Consider the following 24,865-nt stretch of genomic DNA (forward strand, 5'->3'; position numbering starts at 1 on the left):
ATCTAGCTTACTGCCAGAGTTTAATTCAACTCTGGCATTCCCCTCCCTGGATAACTCCTCATGTGTTAATGTAGATGCAAAATATTCATTTAGTTTGTTAGCTACCTGAGCAGGATTATCAACAGTTGAACCCTCAATATCAAGTGGACCCATCTAATTTATCCTCTTCCTTCTAGAGTTTACATGAATAAATATTTCTTGTAATCTGCCTTTGCTTGCCTAACTTGCTTTGTGACTTGGTTACAGACCAGCTTATATCTGCCATAGGCTTCTGTGTCACCTGTTAATTTATATGTATCCCATGCATTTTTCTTCTGTGCCACATGTCTAATTAGTTCATCTGACATCCATTTAGGCCTAAGTCTTAAACAATATTACTTAGTTGGTATGAAAAGCCTAGTAGCTTCCAAAATTATTTCTTTGAATGCTTCCCATTTTGAATTTGCTGTTGCTAACGGCATCAGTTGGTATAGAATTCACCGTATGGAATTGAAATACTGTCTCAGACCACCGTAGTCACTTTTACGAAAACAAAAACCCTTCTCTTTACCCCTGATGGTAGTTACCTCTTTGAGTAAATCCCATTTCAGCACACTGTGATCACTGCCACCTAGTAGTTCCTTTATCTGCAGATTCGTAATGCATGAAGAAAATAAAGAAAATAAAGTCTACACACGACACTTTAATAAAGAGGCCATTAGACTTACAAACTGGAAGACCAATTTAACTAAACAAATACATGGCAACATAATCAGAAATCCAACTAACAGAATACACATCTGTAGTAACCAGGAAAACATGCTGGATGCATTACAAAAATTAAAACTAAATTAATCTGGAACAAAATGCCTATTAAGTTTGTCAGATACAATATTAAAGCAAACATTCAAGCCAATTTAACCCTACATCACCCCAGCGCTAACACAAATAGGGTCATAGACTACGAATGTAAGAAAAAGACTGGATTTGAAAATTAAATTATGTTTTGAAGCGAATCGATTCTGGTCAACAACAAGCGGATGTGTGCCATAATTTAGGACTGGCAAGTTTAACTGTAAGAACAATTATAAAAAATAAAGAATTAATTTTAGCAGCGGGAAAGACAGCTGTTGCAATGCAAGCAACTAGGGCTAGGCCGGCTATTAGGATTGAAATGGAGACATATGGAAGTTTGTTCCAGAAATCAACCACCCGCTGGCTAAAGGCAAACTTTCGCACATCTATCCTACAACAGTGTTTCCCCAATTTGAATTTATGCCCTCTCAGGTGATTATTCTGAGCAAGAGAAAGAATGCCATCAGCATTGAGCATTCTCAAACTATTGAAGGCTTTATACACCTCCATCAGATCACCTCGCAGGTGCCTAGTCTCCAGACACTATAATTTGCAAAACTTAAGCCTTTCTTCGTAAGAGCAACCCTTTGTTCCATTCACTAATCTTGTTACCTTTCTCTGTACTCGTTCCAAGCTCTACATCCTTCTTAAAATGAGGCCTCCAGACTTGTGTACAGTACTCAAGGTGTAGTCTGACCATTGCCTTATACAAGGGAATAATCACCTCGTTATCCCTGCTAGAAAAAATTCCTGTATATTATTGACAAGACATCATGAACTACTCTTGCAGACCGTCTGCACTGCTCAGAAAATTTCATATCTGCCTGCACAATTACCCCTAGGTCCTTTTCATTCTCTACCACTGTCAGTGTGGTACCACAGAGTTGATACATTACTCTGGGATTACTGCTTCCCATATGTAGTACTTTACATTTGTCAATGTTAAACTTCATTTACCATCTCTCAGCCCATCTGCTTAACTTTTCTAGGTCCTGTTGCAGCAGCGTACTGTCATTAGTGTCATTAATGACCCTGCCAACCTTCATATCATCTGCAACTTGGACATTAAGCCTGATATACCATCATCAATATCATTTATAAATATAGAAAACAAAAAGACCCAACACTGAACCCTGGGGATTCCACTAATAACATTAGTCCACGAAGAGCAGTGTCTATTGATTACCACTCTCTGTCTTCTCCCACTCAACCATCCCCTTATCCATAGCAGCAATTTGCCTCCAGTGCCACACTGCTACTGTTTGTGCAGCAGTCTTCCATGTGCAAGAGTATCAAAGGCTTTTCTAAGATCCAAATATATGATATCAATGTTATTCTTTACATCCAGTTCCTTTGTGACTATATCATAGTAACCAATCAAATTAGTCAGAGAAGACTTCCCCTTAACAAACCCATGCTGTGTCCGAGCTATAACTGAAGTCTTGTCTAGATGATCCTGCAATGCTTCTTTAACCAGTGCCTCCATTAATTTCCCTGGAACAGAAGTTAAACTAACATGTCTAATTACTTGAGTCTCCCTTTGATCCTCCTTTGAGACAGAGAGATTGAGATTAGCCTATGATCTGAAGAAATCTCAATGGTCTGAAGAAAACTCACCTAAAAAAAGAAAATGTGGAACCATTTAAAACTAGTAAGGGCTAGTTGAATAGATTTAAAATCCAGAGAGACGCTGCATGCAAGTGCAGGTCAAGGAGCCGAAACTTTCAAATAAGAACTTATTAAAATTATTGAAGAGGGGTATTATGTATTGTACTTCTGAAGATTTAACATAGATGAAGCAGGCCTTGGAAAAGAATGCCTAGAAAGAAGTTTCATATTGAACGGAGAAAAAACATGCCAAGTTTCAAAGCAGCAAAGGATCAGTTGACTTTATTGTTGGGTGGTAACGCTGCGGTGGAATTTAAAATTAAAACCCCTTTTAGTTTACCAGGAAGAGGGCCAAAGTACAACCCAAAATCGACACATTTTTCATGATTAAATTCATCAATTAAATTAAATCAATTTAGATCAGTTAAATTCATGATTTTAATTGGAATTTTAAGTTTAACTTTGATATGTAAGTAGTTACCACATAATGTATGCAGAATATTTTTTATGTACAAATATTTGAATATTAAATATTTTGACCGACATTTGTGCATCTTTTCACTACCGTTTATTACTGATTTATTAAAAAACGTATGGCACCAACCGCAACTCACAAATACACATGTTACCTAATGGGAATGCGGCACTCACTTAGCACAGATTCACTGAGCACTCTGTTTTTCCAGAACAAATTATCAGCATTAAGCGGGGATCACCTGTATTATCTGTGAAAATCTGATTATTTGCACATAATTAGATGGTCATATATGGACATAATTAGATGGTCACCCCTTTTGCCAATCTCACCATGAGGGTTACCCTTCTTTGGACCTGTTCAAGAAGCTCACTGTCTTCTTTTAGTTAAGGTCTCCATACTTGGATACAGTATTCCAAGTGCAGTCTTATTATTTCCTTATACCGTGGGATGATCTCCTCCCTATCTCTACAGATTATTGTTTGATAAATCATCATTAGGACACCATGGGCTATTCAGGTACCTGTTTACATTTCTCATAGAACTTCATATTTACCTGTATCATAAATCCAAGATCCTTTTCTTCCTCTATGTTTTTAATTCAACCACATTGGGTGTACAGGTTATTTTGGGGTTCATTTCCAAAGACCTTGCATTTTGTTACATTTAAACATAACTACCACTTTTCCAATCATCCTTCAAGCCTGTTCAGGTCACCTGAAGGGGTGCTGCTGCTGCTGTAACAAATCGTTACTGGCTCTCCCAATCTTAACATCATCTGCAAATTTTGACATCATGCCATTTGTGAAACAAAAATTATGATATTACACCAATCTGAAGAATGCCCATGAATCACAACCCTCTACCTCCTGCCATGCAGCCACCCTCTGATCTCTTAAAATCTTTCTAGTAATCCCAACATGTTCCAGCTTATGCACTATCCTCTCACGAGGGACTGAGTAAAATGTGTTGCTAAAATCCAAATAAACTATATTGAAATTGTTCCCTTCATTTAGCTCATGAGTAACTGTGTAAAAATAGCCTACTAGGTTAGTTAAACACAATTTTTTCTTAATAAAGTCATATTCTGTCTTTCAGAACATTATTTCTACCAAAATGTTCCTGGATTTCACTCTGAATCATTGCCTCTAAGATTTTCCATGACACTAACTTGTCTTTAGATATTGATTCTCTTTGTGCTGGCTTGATGTTTTGGTGATACAATGGCCAATCCAAAGGCATCTCTCCTGAATGCAATAATTCCTTCATAATTAACTTTGATGATTCAGTGCACTCTCTGGTCACCTCTGCATTCTGTTCAATTGACAGATGCCATGTAGTACCTTAAACTGTCATAGACATCTTTTTCTGAAATTCAAACCTGTGCTTTTCCCTTTAACTACTGCAACAACTTCCTTCATTTTCCAAGTAACAATTTGTATGGTTCCTGTACTGCAACCTCCATATCATTAGATTTTGAGTATAGAACATTAGGTTTAGAATATTCTGTCCCCCTAGTTGTTGTTATGGGAGCTTCTGGTAGTGGTGGTAGTAGTGGCATGTGATGCAAGAAAGCAAGTGTATGAGCTTATGCAGCATCAGCCAAAAAAAAAAAAAAAAAATCACACCATTCCCTCCAAATGCCTGTCCAGTTCCTACTTAAATTTATTCAACCTATCAACTTCCACAACGACAGATGGAAGTTTGTTCCAGCAATTAACCACTGGCTGGCTAAAGGCAAATTTCCGCACATCTATTCTACATTGTCCTTTCTTAATTTGAATTTATGCCCCCTTAGATTTGTAATCTGAACAAGTGGAAGGATCCCATCAGAATTCAGCGTGATCAACCCATTCAAGGCCTTATACCCTCAATCAGATCACTATGCAGGTGCCTAGTCTCCAGCCACTGCAATTTGCAGCACTTAAGCCTCTCTTGGTAAGAGGATCCCTTCATTCCCCTCACCAATCTTGTTGCCCTTCTCTTTACACGCTCAAGTAAATCTACATCCTTCCTAAAATGAGGCCTCCAGACCTGCACGCAGTACTCAAGGCGTGGCCTGACCATTGCCTTATACAGAGGGACAATCACATTCTTCTCCCTACTAGCAAAATTCCTATATATCATTGACAAAACCCCATGACCTGCCCTGGCATCTTGTCTGCATTGCTCAGAAAACTTCATATTTGCCTGCACAATTACTCCCAGGTCTTTTTCATTTTCTACCACCTTAAGTGTAGTACCACACAGTTGGTATGTTTCTCTGGGGTTACTTCTACCCATATGCAGTACTTTGCATTTGTCAAGGTTAAACTTCAGTTGCCACTTCTTAGCCCATCTGCCCAAATTATCTAGATCCTGTTGCAGTAGCACACTGCCATTAACAACCCTCTCAACCTTTGTATCATCTGCAAACTTCGACATTAAGCCTGATATACCTTCATCAATATCACTGATAAATATACAACACAACAGTGGACCCAACACAGAACCCTGTGGGACTCTACTAATAACATTAGTCCATGAATTAGCACCCTCTGTCTTCTCGCACTTAACCATCCTTTTATCCATTGTAGCAGCTTACCCTTAATACCATTCTGCTCCAATTTGTACAATAGTCTTCCATGTGCAACAGTGCAAGGGCTACTTTGGCCATATTGCACCTAGTCCCCCCCCTAGTATTTTCTGTAACATACTGGTACAAATAATAGTCATCTAGTTTATTTAAAAATTTTGTTATCTGTAGTCAGTTTCTTTCTCACTTATTCCAATCAGTTAGGGGCAAATTGAAATCACCAATAATAAGACCCGCACTTTTCATCTGCCTGGAATGTCAGGATTGAAGTAAGAGTGAACAGAAGGCACTGGTTAAAGAAGCATTGACAAGACTTCAGTTATAGCTGAGACACAGCATGGATTTGTTAAGGGGAAGTCTTGTCTGACCAATTTGATTGGATACTATATGATGTCATCACAAAAGAACTGGATACAAAGAATAATTTTGATATATCTTTTGATCTTAGAAAGGCTTTTGATACTGTTGCACATGAAAGACTGCTGCACAAATTGGAGCAGTGTGGCATTGGATGCAAATTGCTGCTATGGATAATAGGATGATTGAGTGGGAGAAGACAGAGTGGTAATCAATGGACACTCCTCTTCGTGGACTAATGTTATTAGTGGAGTCCCCCAGGGTTCAGTGGTGGGTCCATTGTTGTTTTCTGTATTCATCAGTGATATTGATGATGGTATATCAGGCTTAATGTCCAAATTTGCAGATACGAAGGTCGGCAGGGTTGTTAATGACACTGACAAGTATGCTACTGCAACAGGATCTAGAAAAGTTGAGCAGATGGGGCTGAGAGGTGGAACTGAACTTTAACATTGACAAATGTAGAGTACTGCATATGGGAAGCAGTAACCCTAAAGTAAAGTATCAACTGTGTGGTACTGCACTGACAGTGGCAGAGAGTAAAAAGGACCTGGGGGTTAATTGTGCAGGCAGATATGAAGTTTTCTGAGCAGTGCAGATGTTCTGCAAGAGTAACTCATGGTGTCTTGTCAATGATATACAGGAATTTTTCTAGCAAGGATAAGGAGGTGATTATCCCCTTGTATAAGGCAATGGTCAGGCCAAACCTTGAGTACTGTATACAGGTCTGGAGGCCTCATTTTAAGGAGGATGTAGAGCTGTTGGAACGAGTACAGAGAAGGGCAACAAGATTAGTGAATGGAACGAAGGGTTGCTCTTACGAAGAAAGGCTTAAGTTTTGCAGATTACAGTGTCTGGAGACTAGGCACCTGCGAGGTGATCTGATTGAGTTGTATAAAGCCTTCAATGGCTTGAGCATGCTCAATGCTGATGGGTTTCTTCCTCTTGCTCAGAATAATCGCTTGAGAGGGCATAAATTCAAATTGAGGAAAGACAGTTGTATGATACATGTGCAGAAGTTTGTCTTTAGCCAGCAGGTGGTTGATTGCTGGAACAAATTTCCATCTGTTGTTGTAGAAGTTGATAGGTTAAATAGATTCAAAGCAAAGCTTTTGGAGCTTTTGGTGAAATGAGAAGGGTGTGTGTGTGTGTGGTTTATTTTGGCCGATGCTATATAAGCTTGCTTTCTTGCATAAACCCCCCCCCCAAAAAAAACTACACATAAAATTTGATGTTTGGGGGGGGGGGAAGATTGTGAACTAATATTTGATAAATAATGAAGCTTACCAGCTGTTTGGATGGATCGCCATTGAAGTAGTCTCCTTAAAACTCTTCACACAGATTCCAATCCTTCTGTGGAATCTGGATTCATTCCTAATGGGCACCTCTTTTGGAATTGCTAATAGTTCCTTCTTACTCTCGGAATTTCCTTAGTTTCGCAAATCTGTAACCTTTCAAAGTGTATTTAAGCTTGGGAAACAAAGAAAATCACAATCACAAGAAAATCAAATGGTGGATGGTGGGGGAGGCACAATGTTTACAATTTCACAAGTAATTCATGAATGTCAATGCTGAGGGTGCAGGGGCATTGCCTTGATGCAAGTGCCAGTTCCCTGAAGCCCACTTCCCTGGCAGAGGCCTCTAGCTTCCCACATTGCAATTGCCATAGAACTGTTTGTGCTTATCCTGGTTTACTCTTAGTTGTCTGACGGCACCAAGGGTTCCCCCCATATTCTGGCTCACTGTGTGGCCTTGTCCCTTTAAAAAAAAATGCATAATGATCAATTCCCTGTGAGTCAAAAATATGATAAACATGATCTTCACATTTCACCATATTACCTTACATTTTTAAGCCTTGAAAAAGCCAGTCTTCCATTGAGAGGAGCAATAGGGCATTTGTCATTATAATAATAAAGTGACGATTTGTCACCAGTAGTGATGGAAACCAAAGTGAGTTAGTAGCAGCAACAACACGTTGATGGAAATCTTGACACCTTAGAACTCACCATCCTGTGATCAATAGTGAGGATACAATGGGTACAGACTTGGCTGAAATGTGTCATATTCCCAAATCTAGTTGAAATTAATTGACATTTCCTGTGTGGGAAATACATGTTTCAGTATCAGTTTCATGGATGGTTAAATGTTGATCACTCCTGCTTAAATCAAGTACCAGAGTGGCTAAATGGTTAGTTTTGAAGATGAGGGACAACCAGAATGAGGATCATATTCACCTTCTTTAAACTTTGTGAAGCACTGAAAACTCTTTGAACAATAAATGGCATCATTTCCATAAGCTATTTTTACCGCTGTGTGCTTCTGTTACACTTTATCCTAATTTCGTACAAATTTGCTACCCAGTAAAATCATTAATTTTAAACTATGATGAAACACATAAACCAACTTTTATTGAGTGTGCGATGATTCAGACTGACTGCAAATAAATGATTCCTGCATTATTATTTCTAGATGAGTCAGCAAACAAGTTGCAGCGAATTGCAACTCATCGTGACTATGCAATTTCAAGATACAAATTCACTCCCTGAACTTTATGTTCACTTCTCACTATTTGCATGTGCACAGTTTTTATTTATGACATTGGACTGCTTCCACTGTCTTCTTGTTACCTGTTGAACTACTGCATTTGGATTTTGATATTATTAAATTTATTTCCAGGTGCTGCTGCGGTATCTTCATTATTTGCTGATGTCTTCTTTTAATCCATCACATGAGGAACCAAGCACTCTCCAGGTGTGTAATATTTTCGCTTAAGATTCTTAAAACAGTAGTTTTAAGGAAAAAATTTATTGTTAATGTCAAAAATTTTAAACCTCCAAAGTTTAATTTCATATTTCATTCTTTGCTGTTAATTATAATTATTACTGAATTTTCATAAACTAAGTAGAAAGAATTGATATTCATAAAATATTTTCATATGTTACTTGTTCCTTATGCTTGTTCAAATTTATTGTTGTCGTTATAGTATTTAAATTGTCTAGGTCGTTTATCTGTGCTTGTGTGGCAGAATGAATTTGTTAACCACCACACATTTATAGTTAATCCTCTATTAATGGGGAATCGTAAGAAAAGTTTGTGAGAAAAATAAATCCAGTGGCATCCCTATCCCTTCTCGGACAACCACATAAGGAGACTTAAGCTTAAATTGAAAAAGTACTGCTGCAGGATAGATGTGTGAAAATTTGCTTTGTAAACTCTAGCCTGAAGATCTGTTGCTAGTACAATAGCCTTAGGGTTCTGTTAATAACATGCAGGAACTTTGCCAGCGGGGACTAAGAGGTGATTATCTGATTATATAAAGTAATGATTGGGGTTGGGCTATATCTTGAATATTGTACAGAGGTTTCAAAACCTTATTTTTGGTAGGATTTAGATCTTGTTGGAAAGGGCACAGGGAAAGGCAATGAGATTATTTGGAGGAAGAGAATATTCTTACCAAGAAAGGCAGATAGTCTATAAATTGCAACATTTGGAAACTAGGCATCTGGTGTAGTGACCTGAAATCTTTCAGGCTTAAGGCTTTAAAAATTTTCAGTAAACTTAAATGCTGATGGCATCTTTACTTAGATTTCACACACAAGAGGAACATAAATTTAAATTGCAAATGATTGGTTTCAGAAATTTGGATTTACCCAAAGAGTAATTGGCTGTTATAATAAATTTTTCATCTAATGTTGTGGAGGCACGCAGGGCTCACATCTGGTGAGTATGGGAATGGCACACCCAGGCTCCTGATCTGGATATCATTATTTTTCCCTTTCTTGATGATTCCCTACGTGTCTCTCTCTCTCTCTCAGGGTAACTCAGAAATTTTTTTTTGTCTGGTGCAGCAAAAGCCTCAGGCTTCCTTGCACCATATGGCTAATTGTAATAATAATAATAATGTGTGTAGTTTTGAGTAAATTTAAAGAAAGATTGGCAAAATGACACTGATAAATTTTTATTTATTTTTTCCTGGTAAAGTAAGATCATTTTTTTAACGAAATTTAAAAACCCTTGATTACAAAAGTAATATAGTACTTCCATGTCATTTTGTAGTTGAACACTTGATATAATATTTGCAAAATATAGTAGTAGTATTCACCATATAGTTCAAGGAAGCCACAGGTTTTGCCGCACTGGCAAAAAAAAAAAAAAAAAAAAAACCCCCAACCTTAGTTGGGGTTTTTTTTTTTTTTTTTTTTTTCTTTGTGAGAAAACAAATCGTATGCTTCCCTCCTCACACAGGTAAGTATATAGTAGACCTTTGAATTTATTCAAACTGTCAGACTCAACTACCTGAGAGGACAACTTGTTCCAGCTATCAGCAACTCGCTGGCTAAAAGAACTTCCTATAATCTAAACCTGAAGTTCTGGAATTGTATATAATGGTGAAAATTCCACCTTCATTCATTTTACTAATTCTTCTCACAGCATTTGAGACTTTGAGGTTGTCACAGACATTCTTTCAGTTATGCAGACAAGCTGTACTTGCTACTTGGGAGTCTGAAACACTGATGAAACTGATATTCAGGTGACACTCAAGTCAAGTGGACCCAATTTCGGCAAAGTCCGGGCGGTCTGTGACAGCCAAATCCTCTGCCTGCACATTCATTATGGTGGGACTGTTAGTAATCCTAGGTATAATCCACAAGCATACTGTGGGTGACCACCCAAGTGTCAACCAAGCAGGGGTCAAGGTGTGGCGCCAACACCACATGGAGGAATGCTGCCCCCCCCTCTGTGTTACCAGACAATAGTAGGTGGTAGATGACTCTCATCAACCGGTGCAATACCACCACTTTGCTTATTGGAGGCTTGAAGTGGAGGAACCCATGTTTAGTCTCCAGAGCTAAGTTCCAATCAACTCTATCCCATCTCTTCCATCATGTAGTATGACTGATGACTTTTGAGGTTATGATGGACAACATGGCGAGATCCAATCTTCCATACATTCAAGGGTTCAGATCTAAAATGGTGTTCGCAGGCCGACCGCTAGTTAGTACACCGGACCGAACCTATCAGTAACCCTTTAGGAGGCTTCCAGATCAGCTAGTGTATAATCTTACAACCTCTACTCTGCCAGACAGTCTGGGGGGGGGGGTCCGAGTAGTGTGTATGCAGGGGGTCATTGTCAAGGTCACGTTATGTCAAGGATCTGGGTATATTCTTACCATGTGTACACCATACCCAAAAATTTCATTACTTCATACAGCTAGCCCCCCCCCCCCCACATTTTCTTACTATTGAATACACCATGAATTGTCAAACTAATAGAATAAGCTTATCTGCGAAAAGATCTTAACCTCCCAAACACTTCCTAGTTCATTTCACAAATATATGTGGTCTCAATTCTAATCTGAACGATATCCATTTCCACTTACAGTATGCCAAACGGCATCTACTTTTTCTGACAGAATCTTATCGGTTGATTCAACTACTATTCATCTCAGTTGTCCAAACTATTCACTGTATGATTCCTTTCGTCTCAAAGGTGGTACTTGTGCATATGTCCATTCCGATATTCCCTGTCAGAGACTTGGTAATTTGGAATCTCCTCTTTTCGATCTTCTCTGGCTTAAAATATCTCTACTTCATTACGTCAGATTCATCTGTTGTCTTTACCATTCTCCCAACTCCATTAATCACCTGGAGCTTTTTGACTTCCTCTCTTTACAACTTTACTTTCTCCAGTTCAACTTTCCTAACAGTGTGATGATTTTAATGTTCACAACTCCAGCTGGCTTCCGTTTTCTAATCACACTGACCCAGCTGGTCGAGATGCTGAGGCTTTTGCAATTACTAATGACCTTGCACAGATTGTTCATTTACCTATAAGAATACCGGACAATCCTAACCATAAAGCCTGATCTTTTTCTCGCAAACAACCTTTCTAAGTACACGATTGAAGTGAGTGGTCCTTTAGGCACCTCAGATCATAATTTGGTGATTATCTCTTCTCCAATGGAGCCTTTATCTCATGGCAATTCCCAACCTTGTGTTGTTTGGTATTACAAGAATGCAAAATGGGATGACCTGCGAGATTTCTTTTCCTTGGTCCGACTACTGTTTTAAAACTTCTGTTGTCAATGTTTGCTGAGATCATGTCAGTGAAATTATCCTTGTAGGAATGGAATCCTTTATCCCACTCCCCACTTTAAAATCTCGTCCTTTATCTAATCCTTGGTTTTCCAATAAATGTGCTAAGGCCGTTCAGGAGAAGAATGTTGCATATCGTAATTGGCTTGTTTCCAATTCTTCAGTTTCATTTTCTGCCTACACCAAAGCTTGCCACAATTGTAAAGCAGTTATTAAAAACTAAACTAGATTTTGAACAGGCTAAGAGTAGAAAGCTTTCTTCTTGTCCTAATGGTAGCCGAGCATTCTGGTCTCTTGCCAAAGCTATTGGCCTGAACTTTTGCCCCTCTCTGTCAAAAGCAGATGGTTCTGTTGTCACTTTGGCCAAGGATAAAGCTAACCTGCTAACATTCCATTTTTCTTCCAACTCGTGGATTAATGATCTTGGTAAAATAACTCCCACCATTCCCAACACGCTCCATTCAATGCCTCCTGAGGTCTTCCGTCAAAAGGATGTCAAGGATTTTAACGAATCTTGATGCTAAGAAAGCTCCAGGTCCTGATGGTATTTCTCCACTTGTTCTCAAAACCTGAGCTCCCGAACTTACTCCTGTTCTTTGCTGCCTTTTTTACTTTCTTATTCCAAAGGTGTTTTTCCTTCTGCTTGGAAATTTGCTCATATCCAGCCAGTTCCTAAAAAGAGTGACAAATCCCTCCCATCCAGTTATTGTCCCATTGCAATTACTTCTACTCTTTCTAAAGTAATGGAGAAATCAATTAACCACCAACTCTTAAACCACCTAGAAACCTTCCGTCTAATCAACGATCACCAGTATGAATTCCGTCAAAGTCGATCCACTGGTGATATCCTGGCTTATGTTACCCATTTATGGACTAATTCAATGGAAAAGTTCGGTGAAACACAAGCTGTTGCTCTAGACATCTCAAAGGATTTCGATTGTATTTGGCATAAAGGTCTTCTAAACAAGCTTACATCTTATGGTTTGCCAACTATTTTTTGTAATTGGTTATCCAGTTTTCTCTCTGATCGCTCACTGAGGGTGATGGTAGATGGTTCTCTGTCTTCTATGCTCTCCACTAATACTGGTGTCCCCCAAGGTTCAGTTCTTTTCCTCTTGTATATTAATGATCTTCTTCTTCTTCTTCCATTGACTGGAAATCCTATCCATAGTTTTGCCGACGATAGCACATTGCATTCAACTTTCCAATTTGAGAAACCTTGCCCTGTTCAATCAGCTTCAACTTCTTGAATATCCACTACCAATTCCTTAAATGTCGATCTCCAGGTAATTATCCAGTGGGGCAAAGACAACTTAGTTGATTTCAATCCTTCTAAAACTCAGTCTTTTCTTATATCTCGCAAAAAGGATTGTTCTGCTCCTATGCTTTGGTGACACTCCAATTTCTGGGCAAGTTGATATATCTCTTTTGGGGATTACCCTGACGTCTAATATTTCTTGGCACAAGCACATTACAAATATTGCTTCCTCTGCATCTAAAAAACTTGGTTTTCTCTTTCACTCTTGCCGTTAATTTTCTTCCAAACAGCTGTTCACTCTGTAGAAATCGCAAATCTGCCCTACCATAGAATATTGTTCCCACATCTGGGGTGGTGCACCCAAATCCTCTCTCGGGCTTTTAGATTCCATTTAGAAGAGGGCAGTTAGATTAATTAATGACTCATCTCTAACAGAGTCTCTCCACTCCACTCGCTGTCTCATAGGTGTACTGTTTCTGCTGCATGCCTTTTCTACAAATATTTCCTTGGGCACTGTTTTTCTGAATTGACTTCTATAATTTCCACTCTCTCTTTCAAAACAATCTAAATGCGTGCCGTCACCAGCCAACATCCATTTACTGGAACATTTCTGGAACAACTTCCTTCATATGTGTTTCCTGAAAATTACAGTCTTCAGAAGTTCAAGTCTAATGTCAACAAATATCTTCTCTCATCTTCTCAACCTCCAACCCAAGCACGGTACTAAGTACTATAGGGTCTGATACCTCTCGTTTGGGGTTTTCATAAAAAAAAAAAAAAAAAAAAAAGCATTATAAACCTCATTCAGGTAACCTCTGAGTGCCTGGTTGACAAGCTCTGTAGCCCACATAATCGGAGTCAATCTTCATATGGTTGTCCTTCTGCTTATCTCACCATTCGAGTTTGCCCGTCTTTGGACCATTTCAAGAAGTTCAATGCTTTTTTCAAGTGAGAGCTCCGTACTTGAACATGACACTCCAAATGTGGTCTTAATTGCCTTATACAGTAGGATTATGTCCTCCTTGTCTCTACAGGATAGTGTTCTAGAAATCATAGATAGGACACCATGGGCTTTCCTGCCTGTTTACACTGTTCAGAAAACTTCATATTCAATCCTGAAGGAGCACTGCTTGGCACTGATCATTAACAACTCTGCCAATCTTTATGCCATCTGCAAATTTTGACATCATGCTTCTATCCCTTCATCATTTCTGAAAATTAGAAACAACAGTGGTCCAAGAACCTATCCTTGTGGAACCTCACTCATGACTACACCATTCTGACGAATATCCATTAATCACAACCTTCTGCCCTGTAACCTAACCACCCAGCAGTCCATCTTAGAATCCTACCAGTAATCCCAACCTGTTCAAGCTTATACAGCAGCCTCTCATGAGGGACTGAGTCAAATTCTTTACTAAAATCCAAATAAACTATATCAAAATTATTCCCTAAATCCAGCTTGTGAGGAACTGTCAAAATAGCTTACTAAGTTACTTAAGTGTGATTTACTCTTCACAAAGCTATGCCATATCTATCTAAATGTTCCTGGATCTCCTTCTTAATCACCACTCTCAGACCTGCTTTTATGTATTGGTGTCCCTTCACCAACCCAAAGAAATTTTCCCTGAATCCAGAGATCCCTGCATAATTAATTGTACAATACATTCCCCCGCACGCACCCTCAAAACTACAGGGTATATGCCATCATCTCCGGAAGCCTTACTTTCCTTTATGCCCATGCGTTTTTCTAATAAACAATCGTCTGTAATTTCTACATCACTAATTTCATATGGCTCAGCCTCATTCACACTGCCTGTTCTCAGCATAATGTCTTTCGTCAGTAAAGACAGTGCAAGTTACCTGTTCAATTCCATCACAAAATCAGCTGGGTTGTCTAAAACTTTCACACACCCAGTGCACATGGGTCCAATCTGATTTGCCTGTTTCTTCCTTGTATTCACATGAAAAATTACTTGTCCCCATTTTTTGCTTTATTAGCCAATGCTTTCTCATATGCAGCCATGGCCTCCCTGACCTTATTTGTGGTACTGTTACAGATTAACTTCTACATATTGTAGGCTTCAGTACTTTTCATCACTCTATAGCTGTCCCATGCTATCTTTTTCTGCTCTGAACAGCCAGCTCTGCAGTAGGCACCTCCATAGCCAGGTGGGAAGGAGCAGCAGTGCGTAGCACATACTTCTAGATTAGACCAGGTTTCGAGCCCATCGCCACCAAATACGGAGGATGCGGAAAGGTCAGGGAATGACCACCGCATATTCCCGGAGCAATATGGCCTTAGTTGCCAATGCTCCTAAAAACCAAATAACAACAACAGCTCTGCAGTCATCCATTTCAGCATCCTCTTCCTGCAATATTTTTTGAAGATATGTATATATTCTTGGCTTCTGTGATTTTTGCTTTAAAAGTATTCACAATTCAAATGTATTTGCCATGCCTAGGTCTGTCTACTAGACCAGCCCTAGAATACATGCCACAGGCTGTACAAACAAAGAAGTCCCGACTCATACTGGAAATGCCCACAGGCATTTCCGTTTCAGTCCCCGATGTCCCTGGACTTTGTATTGTATGTAAGTGGATCTTGTAGCAATCATTATTTCAGTAAAATTTGAACTTTACAAAGATTATGAAATTAAAATTTACAATATATTACAGAATTTACGTTAACAAAATATCACAGAAATTAAACTGTGGACAAAAATTAAATCACTAAAGAAGTTAAATTTAAGCAACCAAATGAAAGTTACGAAATTCCTGCCAAAATATGAATCACAAAGGCTATCTGAATATTAGTTGTAGCTTTCCAAATACTTTACAAATTTAAACTTACGGATAGAATACTTTAAGGCGCCTCCGTAGCCAGGTGGGCAGGAGCAGCAGTGCGCAGCACACGCTTCTTGATTAGACAGGGGTTCGAGCCCATGACCATCAAATACGGAGAATGCGGAAAGGTCAGGGAATGACCACTGCATATCCCCAGAGCAATATGGCCTTAGTTGCTAATGCTCCTAAAAACCCAACAACAACAGAGTACTTTAAACCACTAGTGAAATTAAATTTAAGCTACCCAATGAAAGCTAACCAACGAACATAGTGCTGGGATTGCCCAGCATAATGCACAACAATCCTCTGCAGCAAAGACCCTTGTCCTGAGGAAGTAGCTATACAAATATGATAGCAAAGGCTATCCGAATATTAAGCTGTAGTTTTCCAAATACTTAACTAAATACAAAAATAAACTAACCTACGTGACTATAGGAATTCATACTGTATATTAACTATAGTTTAGTATATCAAAATAAAAAAGTAACCTCAAAATTATTTCAAAAACTAACCTGAAATTAAGAGCTTCAGAAATATGCAGCTATATGCTGTAGCCTCAATCCCAGAATCCTGCTTGGTGTTATCTGCATATCTGAAAATGGTATTATCAGCAAGATTTGTTTTCAACTTTTCCTTGGTCAGATTACTCTTTCAAATCTTCTGGTGTTGACATCAGATGATGCCAGTGAAATTATTCATGTTAGAATGGAATCCTTGATCCCACACTCCACTTTAAAATCTCGTCCTTTATCTAAACCTTAGTTTTCCAATAAATGTGTTGAGACTGTTCAAGATAAGAATGCCACCTGCACCAAAGCTCGCAAAAATTGTAATGTAGTTATCAGTCCAAACTAGGTTTCAAACAGGCTAAGAGTAGAAAACTTGATTGCTGCCCAAGTGGTAGTGGAGTATTTTGTCTTTTGCCAAAACTACTGTTTGCAACTTTTGCCCATTTCTATTCTTACCTTTGTCAAAACCAGATGGTACTATTGCCACTTCAGCCAAAGATAAAGCTGACCTGTTAACATCCTACCTTTCTTCTAACTCATGTATTGATGATCTTGGAAAACAACCTCATAACATTCCCATTTCACTCCATTCAATTCCTCCTGTGGACTATTGTCAAAAGGATCTCAAAAGAATTTTGAACAGTCTTGATACCAAGAAAATGCCAGGTCCTGATTATCTCTCTCTACTTGTTCTCAAAACCTGTCTGCTCCTGAACTTACTCCTGTTCTTTTTCATTGTTTTACACTTTCTTATTCCACCAGTGTTTTCCATTCTGCTTGGAAATTTGCTCATATCCAGCTATTTCTTAAAAAGGTTGAAAAAAATGTCTCCCATCCAATTATCATCCCATTACTACTTTTGTAAAGTAATGGAGAAATCCATTAATCTTAAACTAACTAGAAACCTTCCATCTGATCAATGATCGGCAGTATGGATTCCATCAGTAATTATCTACTAGTGGTATACTATCTTATGTTATCCATCTATAACAAATGTGTTGGAAGTGTATGGTGAACTCAAGCAGTTGCTTTTTACCTTTCAAAGGCTTTTAATCATGTTTGGAATAAAAGTCTTCTGAGTAACTTCCATCTTATGGTTTTTCCAACTGTTTTATAATTGGATATCCAGTTAACCCTCATGGTAGACATCTCTCTGTATTCTAACTTCAAATGACATTCTTCCATTAACCAGATCCTATCCATTGTTTTGCTGATGACAGCACATTGCATTCCACCTTTCAGTTTGAGAAAACTTGCCCTGCACAAACCACTTCAACATCTTGAATATCCACTACCAATTCCCTAAATGTCAGTCTCCGGGTAATTCACCAGTAGGTCAAAGATACTTTAATTGATTTCAGTCCTAAAACTCATTCCTGTCTTATATCTGGCAAAAAGGATTCATCTGCTCCTATGCGTACCTTCAATGGTACTCGGATTTCTAGAGAAGATCACATATCTTTATTAGCAATTCCCCTGACTTCTAATCTTTCTTGGCATAAGCACATTTCAAATATTTCTTCCTTTGCATCTAAAATACTGGGTTTTCTCTTTCACTTTACTTTTACACAAACATTACAAACAAAACTGTATATCATAATACATGACAATGTAGTTGCAAGATATATATATATATATTGTAACTTCGTAGTGAGATACAGATAACCCTCATATAACACGGTAGTTAGGTTCTATAAAATGTCATGTTGTGTGAAACCGTGTTATACACTACTAAGAAAAAGTACAAAAGGGGCGGTGGGGGGTTACATTCCAAAAGCTAAAAAAAAAATACACTTATTTCATTAACAAAATGTTAACGAAAATAGATCATTCTAGATTTCATGTATCTTATGCTCTCATTAAAAAATCAGTAATCTGGGTTTGTTTGCTTGTGCTTGATAAATCTGTGAATTTCATTGTATGGAACTAAGCATTTTTGAAGTTCCCTTTTGAACTTTGGGTTCCTTTCATACAAGAAATCAAAAAATAAGATTCTAATTGCTCTGCTAACTCTATGCCTTCCCATATGCTTTTTAGCGTAAAATTTGGAAGTTTAGAATTTTCATCTGCGCTGTCATTCTTTGAATTGATTTGGTTTACCTCCGATGTCAGTCATTTCCACCAAATCCGCTACACCAGCTGCTTTTTCTACCAGTAATTCTTGAACGTCTTCAGTAATCATATCTTTTTTTATTTTTATAAGAGCATCGGCGAATAAGGCCATCTTACTCTGCGTATATTGTCTATAAATTTTCTGTTTGCTGGACGAAGAACCCAAGTTTCCGGCAGAAAAAAAACCATGCTACCCTTGCCAAGTCCAACTAAATGGGATTTGAATTCGGGTCTTTTCCACCCAGTGTGGGGAGGAGAGCGATTCTGTCAACTGTGCTACCCACAAGGGCTTCAGTAGTCATAACATCAAAACCTTCCTCTCCTACCGATGTAGCAAGTTCTACTTTCGCACCAATTCCGTTTTCTGCTGGTTCGACCTTATTTCCTGGATGAACTAACTCTGGCCATACATTTTTTTGCACACATGTAACGTTGACGGTTTTACTACTTTCAGCGACAAAGCTATTATTCTGATACAGTCCACAATTGAGAAATGTTTCAATGTCTCCGTTACTTCAATAGATTCGGAATCAATTTTTTAAAATCCATTGTAACAATTTTCTGATGTAATGAGTTTTAAAGGTGGATATAATGCCCTGATCTAATGGCTGAATGAAAGAAGTTGTATTAATCCAGTATAACTGTGGCAGTAGGAACATAACTTCAGCATTTTTAATGGCCTGGTGCGTTATCCAATAATAATAACACTTTGAAATCTAGATTTTTCCACAAGTTCAATAGCACAGACGTAACACGGGGATTTCTCCTTTTTTTTTTTTTTTTTTTTTGACTAGCAAGTCAACAGAGGGAATTCTAAAAAGAGTGTAACTTTGAAAAATTGAATTCAACAAAAGTCGAACCATCTATGTTAAGTGGACCAATCTGATTCATCCCTTTCCTTCTAGACTTTAAGTAAAGAACTCTTTGCATCTTTTGCCAAAGATTTCTCGTAATCTGCCTTCGCCTGCCTAACCTCCTTTGTGGTTGTATTAAAGACTAGCTTATATCTGCCATAGGCTTCTCTGCCACGAGCCTCATTAATTCATCCAACATCCATTTAGGCCTGAACCTTTGAACAGTATTTCTTAGCTGGAATGAAAAGCCTAGTAGCCTCCAAAATTATGTCCCCGAAGGCTTCCCATTTAGAATTCAACATTGGTGACATCATCAGTTGATCCCACTGTACAGAATTTAAAAACTGTCTGAGACCCCTGTAGTCACCTTTACGAAAGCAAAAGCCTTTAATGCAAAAGCTTTTAGCCTTGATGGTAGTTACATCTTGAAGTAATTCCCACATCAGTACATTGTGATCTCTGTCACCCAGTGGTTCTGTTATTCCATTGTACATAAAATGTAACATAATGTGGTAATAATGTATTAATCTAATAATCTAGAGGCATAAAACTGCCAAAATGATTAAAACCAAATAGAGTAAGTTTGGAATCCACTGAAGAGAGACTAGATAAAAAAAACTGAAACTGACAAATCAAACAATTTTAGCATTTAGCATTTTAATATTAGTAGAGGCACATATGCAAGAAAGCAAGCTTATACAGCATCAGACAAAAAAAAAAAAAATCCCATTTAACCCATCAATTCGCTCCAAATTTTGTCCACTTCTTCCTTGAATTTATTTAAGCTGAGAACTTCCACAACGACAGATGGAAGTTTATTCCAGCGATCAACTACCCGCTGGCTAAAGGCAAATTTCCGTACATCTATTGGACAACTGTCTTTAGTCAGTTTCAGTTTATGCCTCCTCAGGTTTGTAATCTGAGCAAGAGGAAAAATCCCATCAACATTGAGCCTGCTCAATCCATTAAGGCCTTATACTCTTCAATCAGATCATCTCACAGGTGCCTGGTCTCCAGATGCTGCAATTTCCAGAACTTTAACCTTTCTTTGTAAGAGCAACTCTACATCCTTCCTAAAATGAGGCTTCCAGACCTGTAAGCAGTATTCACGGTATGGCATGATTATAACCTTATACAAGGTGATAATCGCCTCCTTATTCCTGCTAGTAAAATTCCTATATGTCATTGACAAGACCCCATGACCTACTCTTGAAGCCTGTTTGCGCTGCTGAGAAAACTTCATATCTGATTGCACAATTACCCCCAGATCTCTTTCATTCTCCACTTCCTTGAGTGTAACATCGCCCAGTTGGTACATTTCTCTGCGGTTACTACTACCCATGTGCAGTACTTTGCATTTTTCAATGTTAAACTTCAGTTGCCACTTCTCAGCCGATCTACCCAACTTGTCCAAACCCTGTTGTAGCAGCATACTGTCATTATTGTTATTAACCACCCTGGCAACTTTTGTATTATCTGCAAACTTTGACATTACGCTTGATATACCTTAATCAGTATTATTGATAAACATACAAAACAACAATGGGCCCAACGCCAAACCCTGGCGGACACCACTAATAACATTAGTCCGCGAAGAGCAGTGTCCATTGTAGCAACATGCCCTTAATGCCACACTGCTCCAATTTGTACAGTAGTCTTCCATGTGCAACAGTATCAAAAGCTTTCCTGAAATCCAAGTATATGATATCAAAATTATTTTTTTCATCCAGTTGCTTTGTGACCATGTCATAGTATCCATTCAAATTGGTCAAACGAGACTTCCTGTTAACAAACCCAGGCTGTGTCTGAATTATTATTGCAGTGTTGTCTAGATGATCCCGCAATGCTTCTTTAATCAGTGACTCCATTATTTTTCCCAGAAAAGAAGTTAAACTAACAGGTCTATAATTACCTCTGTCACCCTTTGATCCCCCTTTGTGAATTGAAAATACATTTGCCCATCTCCAGTCCGTGGAGACCTCCCCTGAGTCCAACGATGCTCTCATAATTATGGGTAAAGTTTTGCTTACTTCCTTTGCTGCCACCTTTAACATAACTGGATAGATTCCATCCACCCCAGGTGCCTTCTTATGTTTAATTTCAACAATTTGTCCTCCACTTTGCTCCCAGTTATTGCATGGATCATTTAGCTCCATGCTAGAGTTTGATAAGCTTCTGGCCTCCACTTCCCTACAGACATTCCTCATGTGTGTAGATGCAGAATACTCATTCAGTTTGTCAGCTACCTCAGCATGTACATCAACAATCGAACCATCTATATCAAGTGGAACAGTCTGATTCATCTCCTTCCTTTTAGAATTTATATAAGTAAAGAAGTATTTGCTGTTTTTCTTTGCATCCTTTGCAAAAGATTTCTCATAATCTGCATTTGCTTGCTTAACCTACTTTGTAACTTTATTACAGACTAGCTTGTATTCAGTGACACAGAACTCTATCTATCATAGACTTCTTGTGATAACTTGATAATTTATATGCATCCCATGCATTTTTCTTCTCTGCCACTAGTCTCATTAGTTCATCTGACATCCATTTGCGCTAAACCTAGAATCTTAGTTGGAACAAAATCCTTGGTCAATTGGTCCCACTGTATAGAATTTTAAAAATCTCTGAGACCACTCTAGTCCCCTTTACAAAGGAAAAGGGCGCCTCCGTAGCCGTCAGGTGGGAAGAAGAAGCAGTGCATAGCACATGCTTCTAGATTAGACCGGGGTTCAAGCCCGTCACCACCAAATACGGAGGATGCAGAAAGGCCAGGGAATGACCACCGCATATCCTGGAGCAATATGGCCTTAGTTGCTAATGCTCCTAAAAAAACAAACAACAACAACAACAAAGGCAAAAACCATTCCCTTTAGCCAGTGGTAGTTACATCTTTAACTAAATTCCATATCAGTACACTTTGATCACTGCCATTTAGTGGTTTTTTATCTGTAAATTCTTAATGATTGAATAATCACTGTTGATAATCAGATCAAGAGTGTTTTTTTTCTCTCTCTCTCTCTCACTCTCTCTCACGCGGTTAGCCGGGTGGGTAAAGTGCCTGCCTGGCAACCCAAAGGTCAGTTCGATTCCCGCCTCAGGCTTGGATCAAAGTATTGCAAAAACTTGGGAGGTGCATTATGGCCACAGAAGCCTATGCACCAACAACTACCAAAAAAAAAAAAAAAAAAACATGCTGCTATAGAAAACAATCATCCAATAAATCCATAAAAGCCTTGCTAGTGTGTGCATGACTAACCCACAAATTCCAGTCAATATCTGGGAAGTTAAAATTCTCCATTATAAAACTGGCCCACTCTATTTCTCTGTACAATTTCTTATTATAGTCGTCAGAGTCATTAGGCCTATAACAAACTCCTACCCTCATTTTTCTTTCCCAGTGCTTATGTCACACCAAACTGACTCAACATTGCACTGTTCATCTATGTCAACTAGATGCACTTTTTTCCATTTTGTGTTTCTTAGCTAACAGCATAACTCCTCCTCCCTCGCTTCCTAACCTGTCTATCCTTTCTGTACACATTGTACTCCCCAAATTCCAATTCTTCATTCCTTATATCTGTATGACACCATGTCTCTGATATCCCAACAATAGTGCCTTTGATGTCTTGACCAGCACTTCAAATTTGTTTACTAAACTCCTAGCATTTTTGTACATGCAAGTATGAATGCACTTGTTCTTGCTCTTAGTTATTTTAACAATCCCATGTCTTACTTGTTTCACAACTCCCAGCAGTTCCTGAAATCCCCAGTAACTTGTTTTCCAGACTGCTGCTTATTACAATAGAAGCAGTGCAAGAATCACTTTTGCCTCTGCCTGTGGCCACTGTTAACCTTTTAGTCCTGTTTCCCCCCAAGCTAGCAGTTTTCCAATCCACCTAACACTGCTTCGATAGCATCATCAAATATTCTTGCACGCTTTCTATTTAAGTGTACCCCATCCATGTAGAAGCAGTCTCTCCTATCAACAAGCATTGACCAGGCTGAAAAAAATCCTACACCTGTAGCCTTGCATAATCTTTCCAGGGCTGAATTGATTGACAAGGCTCTCATTGTATACTTCCTCCTATCGTGTCTGTGCAGAGTTACAGACACTTTCACATTCAACCCTAACTTGCGACTTTTTTTCAACATTGACCCGTACTTGTTGAGTAAATCTGCAGATCTCTTAATGTCATGAGTTCCAACATGTACAACAATATCACCTTTTGTGCCCTTAAAAGATGATATCTGCTCTACAACATATCATCAACTTTTGCCCCTGGCAGACATATCCTTGTGCTATTTCCCCTATCCTTTTTTGCTCAACATATTTCCCGTTTTCCTGACAATTAAGTCACTGTCAATAACTATATCCTGTGGACATGCACATTCTGACCTGAAGATTGCCACTGTGCATATGTTGTTATATTCCTATTTTGTGCTTAATGCAGTAATTTTAATTTTTAATTAAATTTTTTCAAGAATCATGAGCAGCAAAACAAAGCTCAAAGTAGCAGCAATGCTTTGGATCAGGTGAAGACGAAGCTGTCTTGCAAATCATAGCTGCATTCATTGTGGTAGTTGTGGCAGCCATTTTGCAGAGTTATCCATAGTGGGACATGATGTGGCACTAAGGAGAATGAATGCTTTTGTTGTAGGGAGTGTGAGGATCTTAGGTGCCAGTTCAGTGTTCTGATGGGCTTTTATATGAGGGCTTGAAGGATAGGATGGATGCCCCAGAAGAAATTAAAATGAGGGGACCCTTTAAGTACCTAGTTGCCCAGCACAATGCACAACAAAATCCTCCACTAAACAGCCTTTGTCCCAAGGAAGTAGCCAGAGCCAGAACTAGGCAATCCTGCACTTGGGGGGAATGTAATATAAGTGTGCTCCCATTATATGCATAGTCAATCTTTATGAATTTATAAAAATTACTATTGCAACAATCTGTGATTTGTTAATATTTATTAATAAAATAAATTAAACAGTACAATGAACATAACAAAATGAAAATATCAAAGAAAAAGAAACTTACATTTATTCGTTTATATCTACAGAGAATTTAATTCTATATAAACTACAAAGAAATTAAAAAAATCACAGATATCACAGGTAGCTTATGTTTATATATCTAGTATAAAATCACAGAAACAAAATATTGCGAAATATAGTATTTTTAACTTTATAACATAAAATAAAAATATACAATGAAAAGTATTATTTTAATTGAATTTTTCTTGCCTTTGCCGAAGCAAAATCATCAATAATTTTATCATAATATGTTTTGTGCAACCTGATTTTCAATAAATATAATTAATATGTTGGTTAGTCGTTCTT

General features: G+C 38.3%; 1 protein-coding gene across 1 annotated transcript in view; it reads left to right on the plus strand.

The window, feature by feature from the left end:
* LOC150083040 (nucleolar protein 11) overlaps positions 1-24,865 on the plus strand; it is a 290,218-nt gene that overhangs the window by 246,760 nt on the left and 18,593 nt on the right. Inside the window, exon 13 of the mRNA XM_090376991.1 lies at positions 8,526-8,600. Coding sequence (XP_090233117.1) covers positions 8,526-8,600 — 75 coding nt within the window. The remainder of the gene's footprint in view (positions 1-8,525; positions 8,601-24,865) is intronic.

The sequence above is a fragment of the Mastigoproctus giganteus genome, chromosome 7 (assembly GCF_048544385.1).
Source record: "Mastigoproctus giganteus isolate SK-2022 chromosome 7, ASM4854438v1, whole genome shotgun sequence".
Taxonomy (NCBI): Eukaryota; Metazoa; Arthropoda; class Arachnida; order Uropygi; family Thelyphonidae; genus Mastigoproctus; species Mastigoproctus giganteus.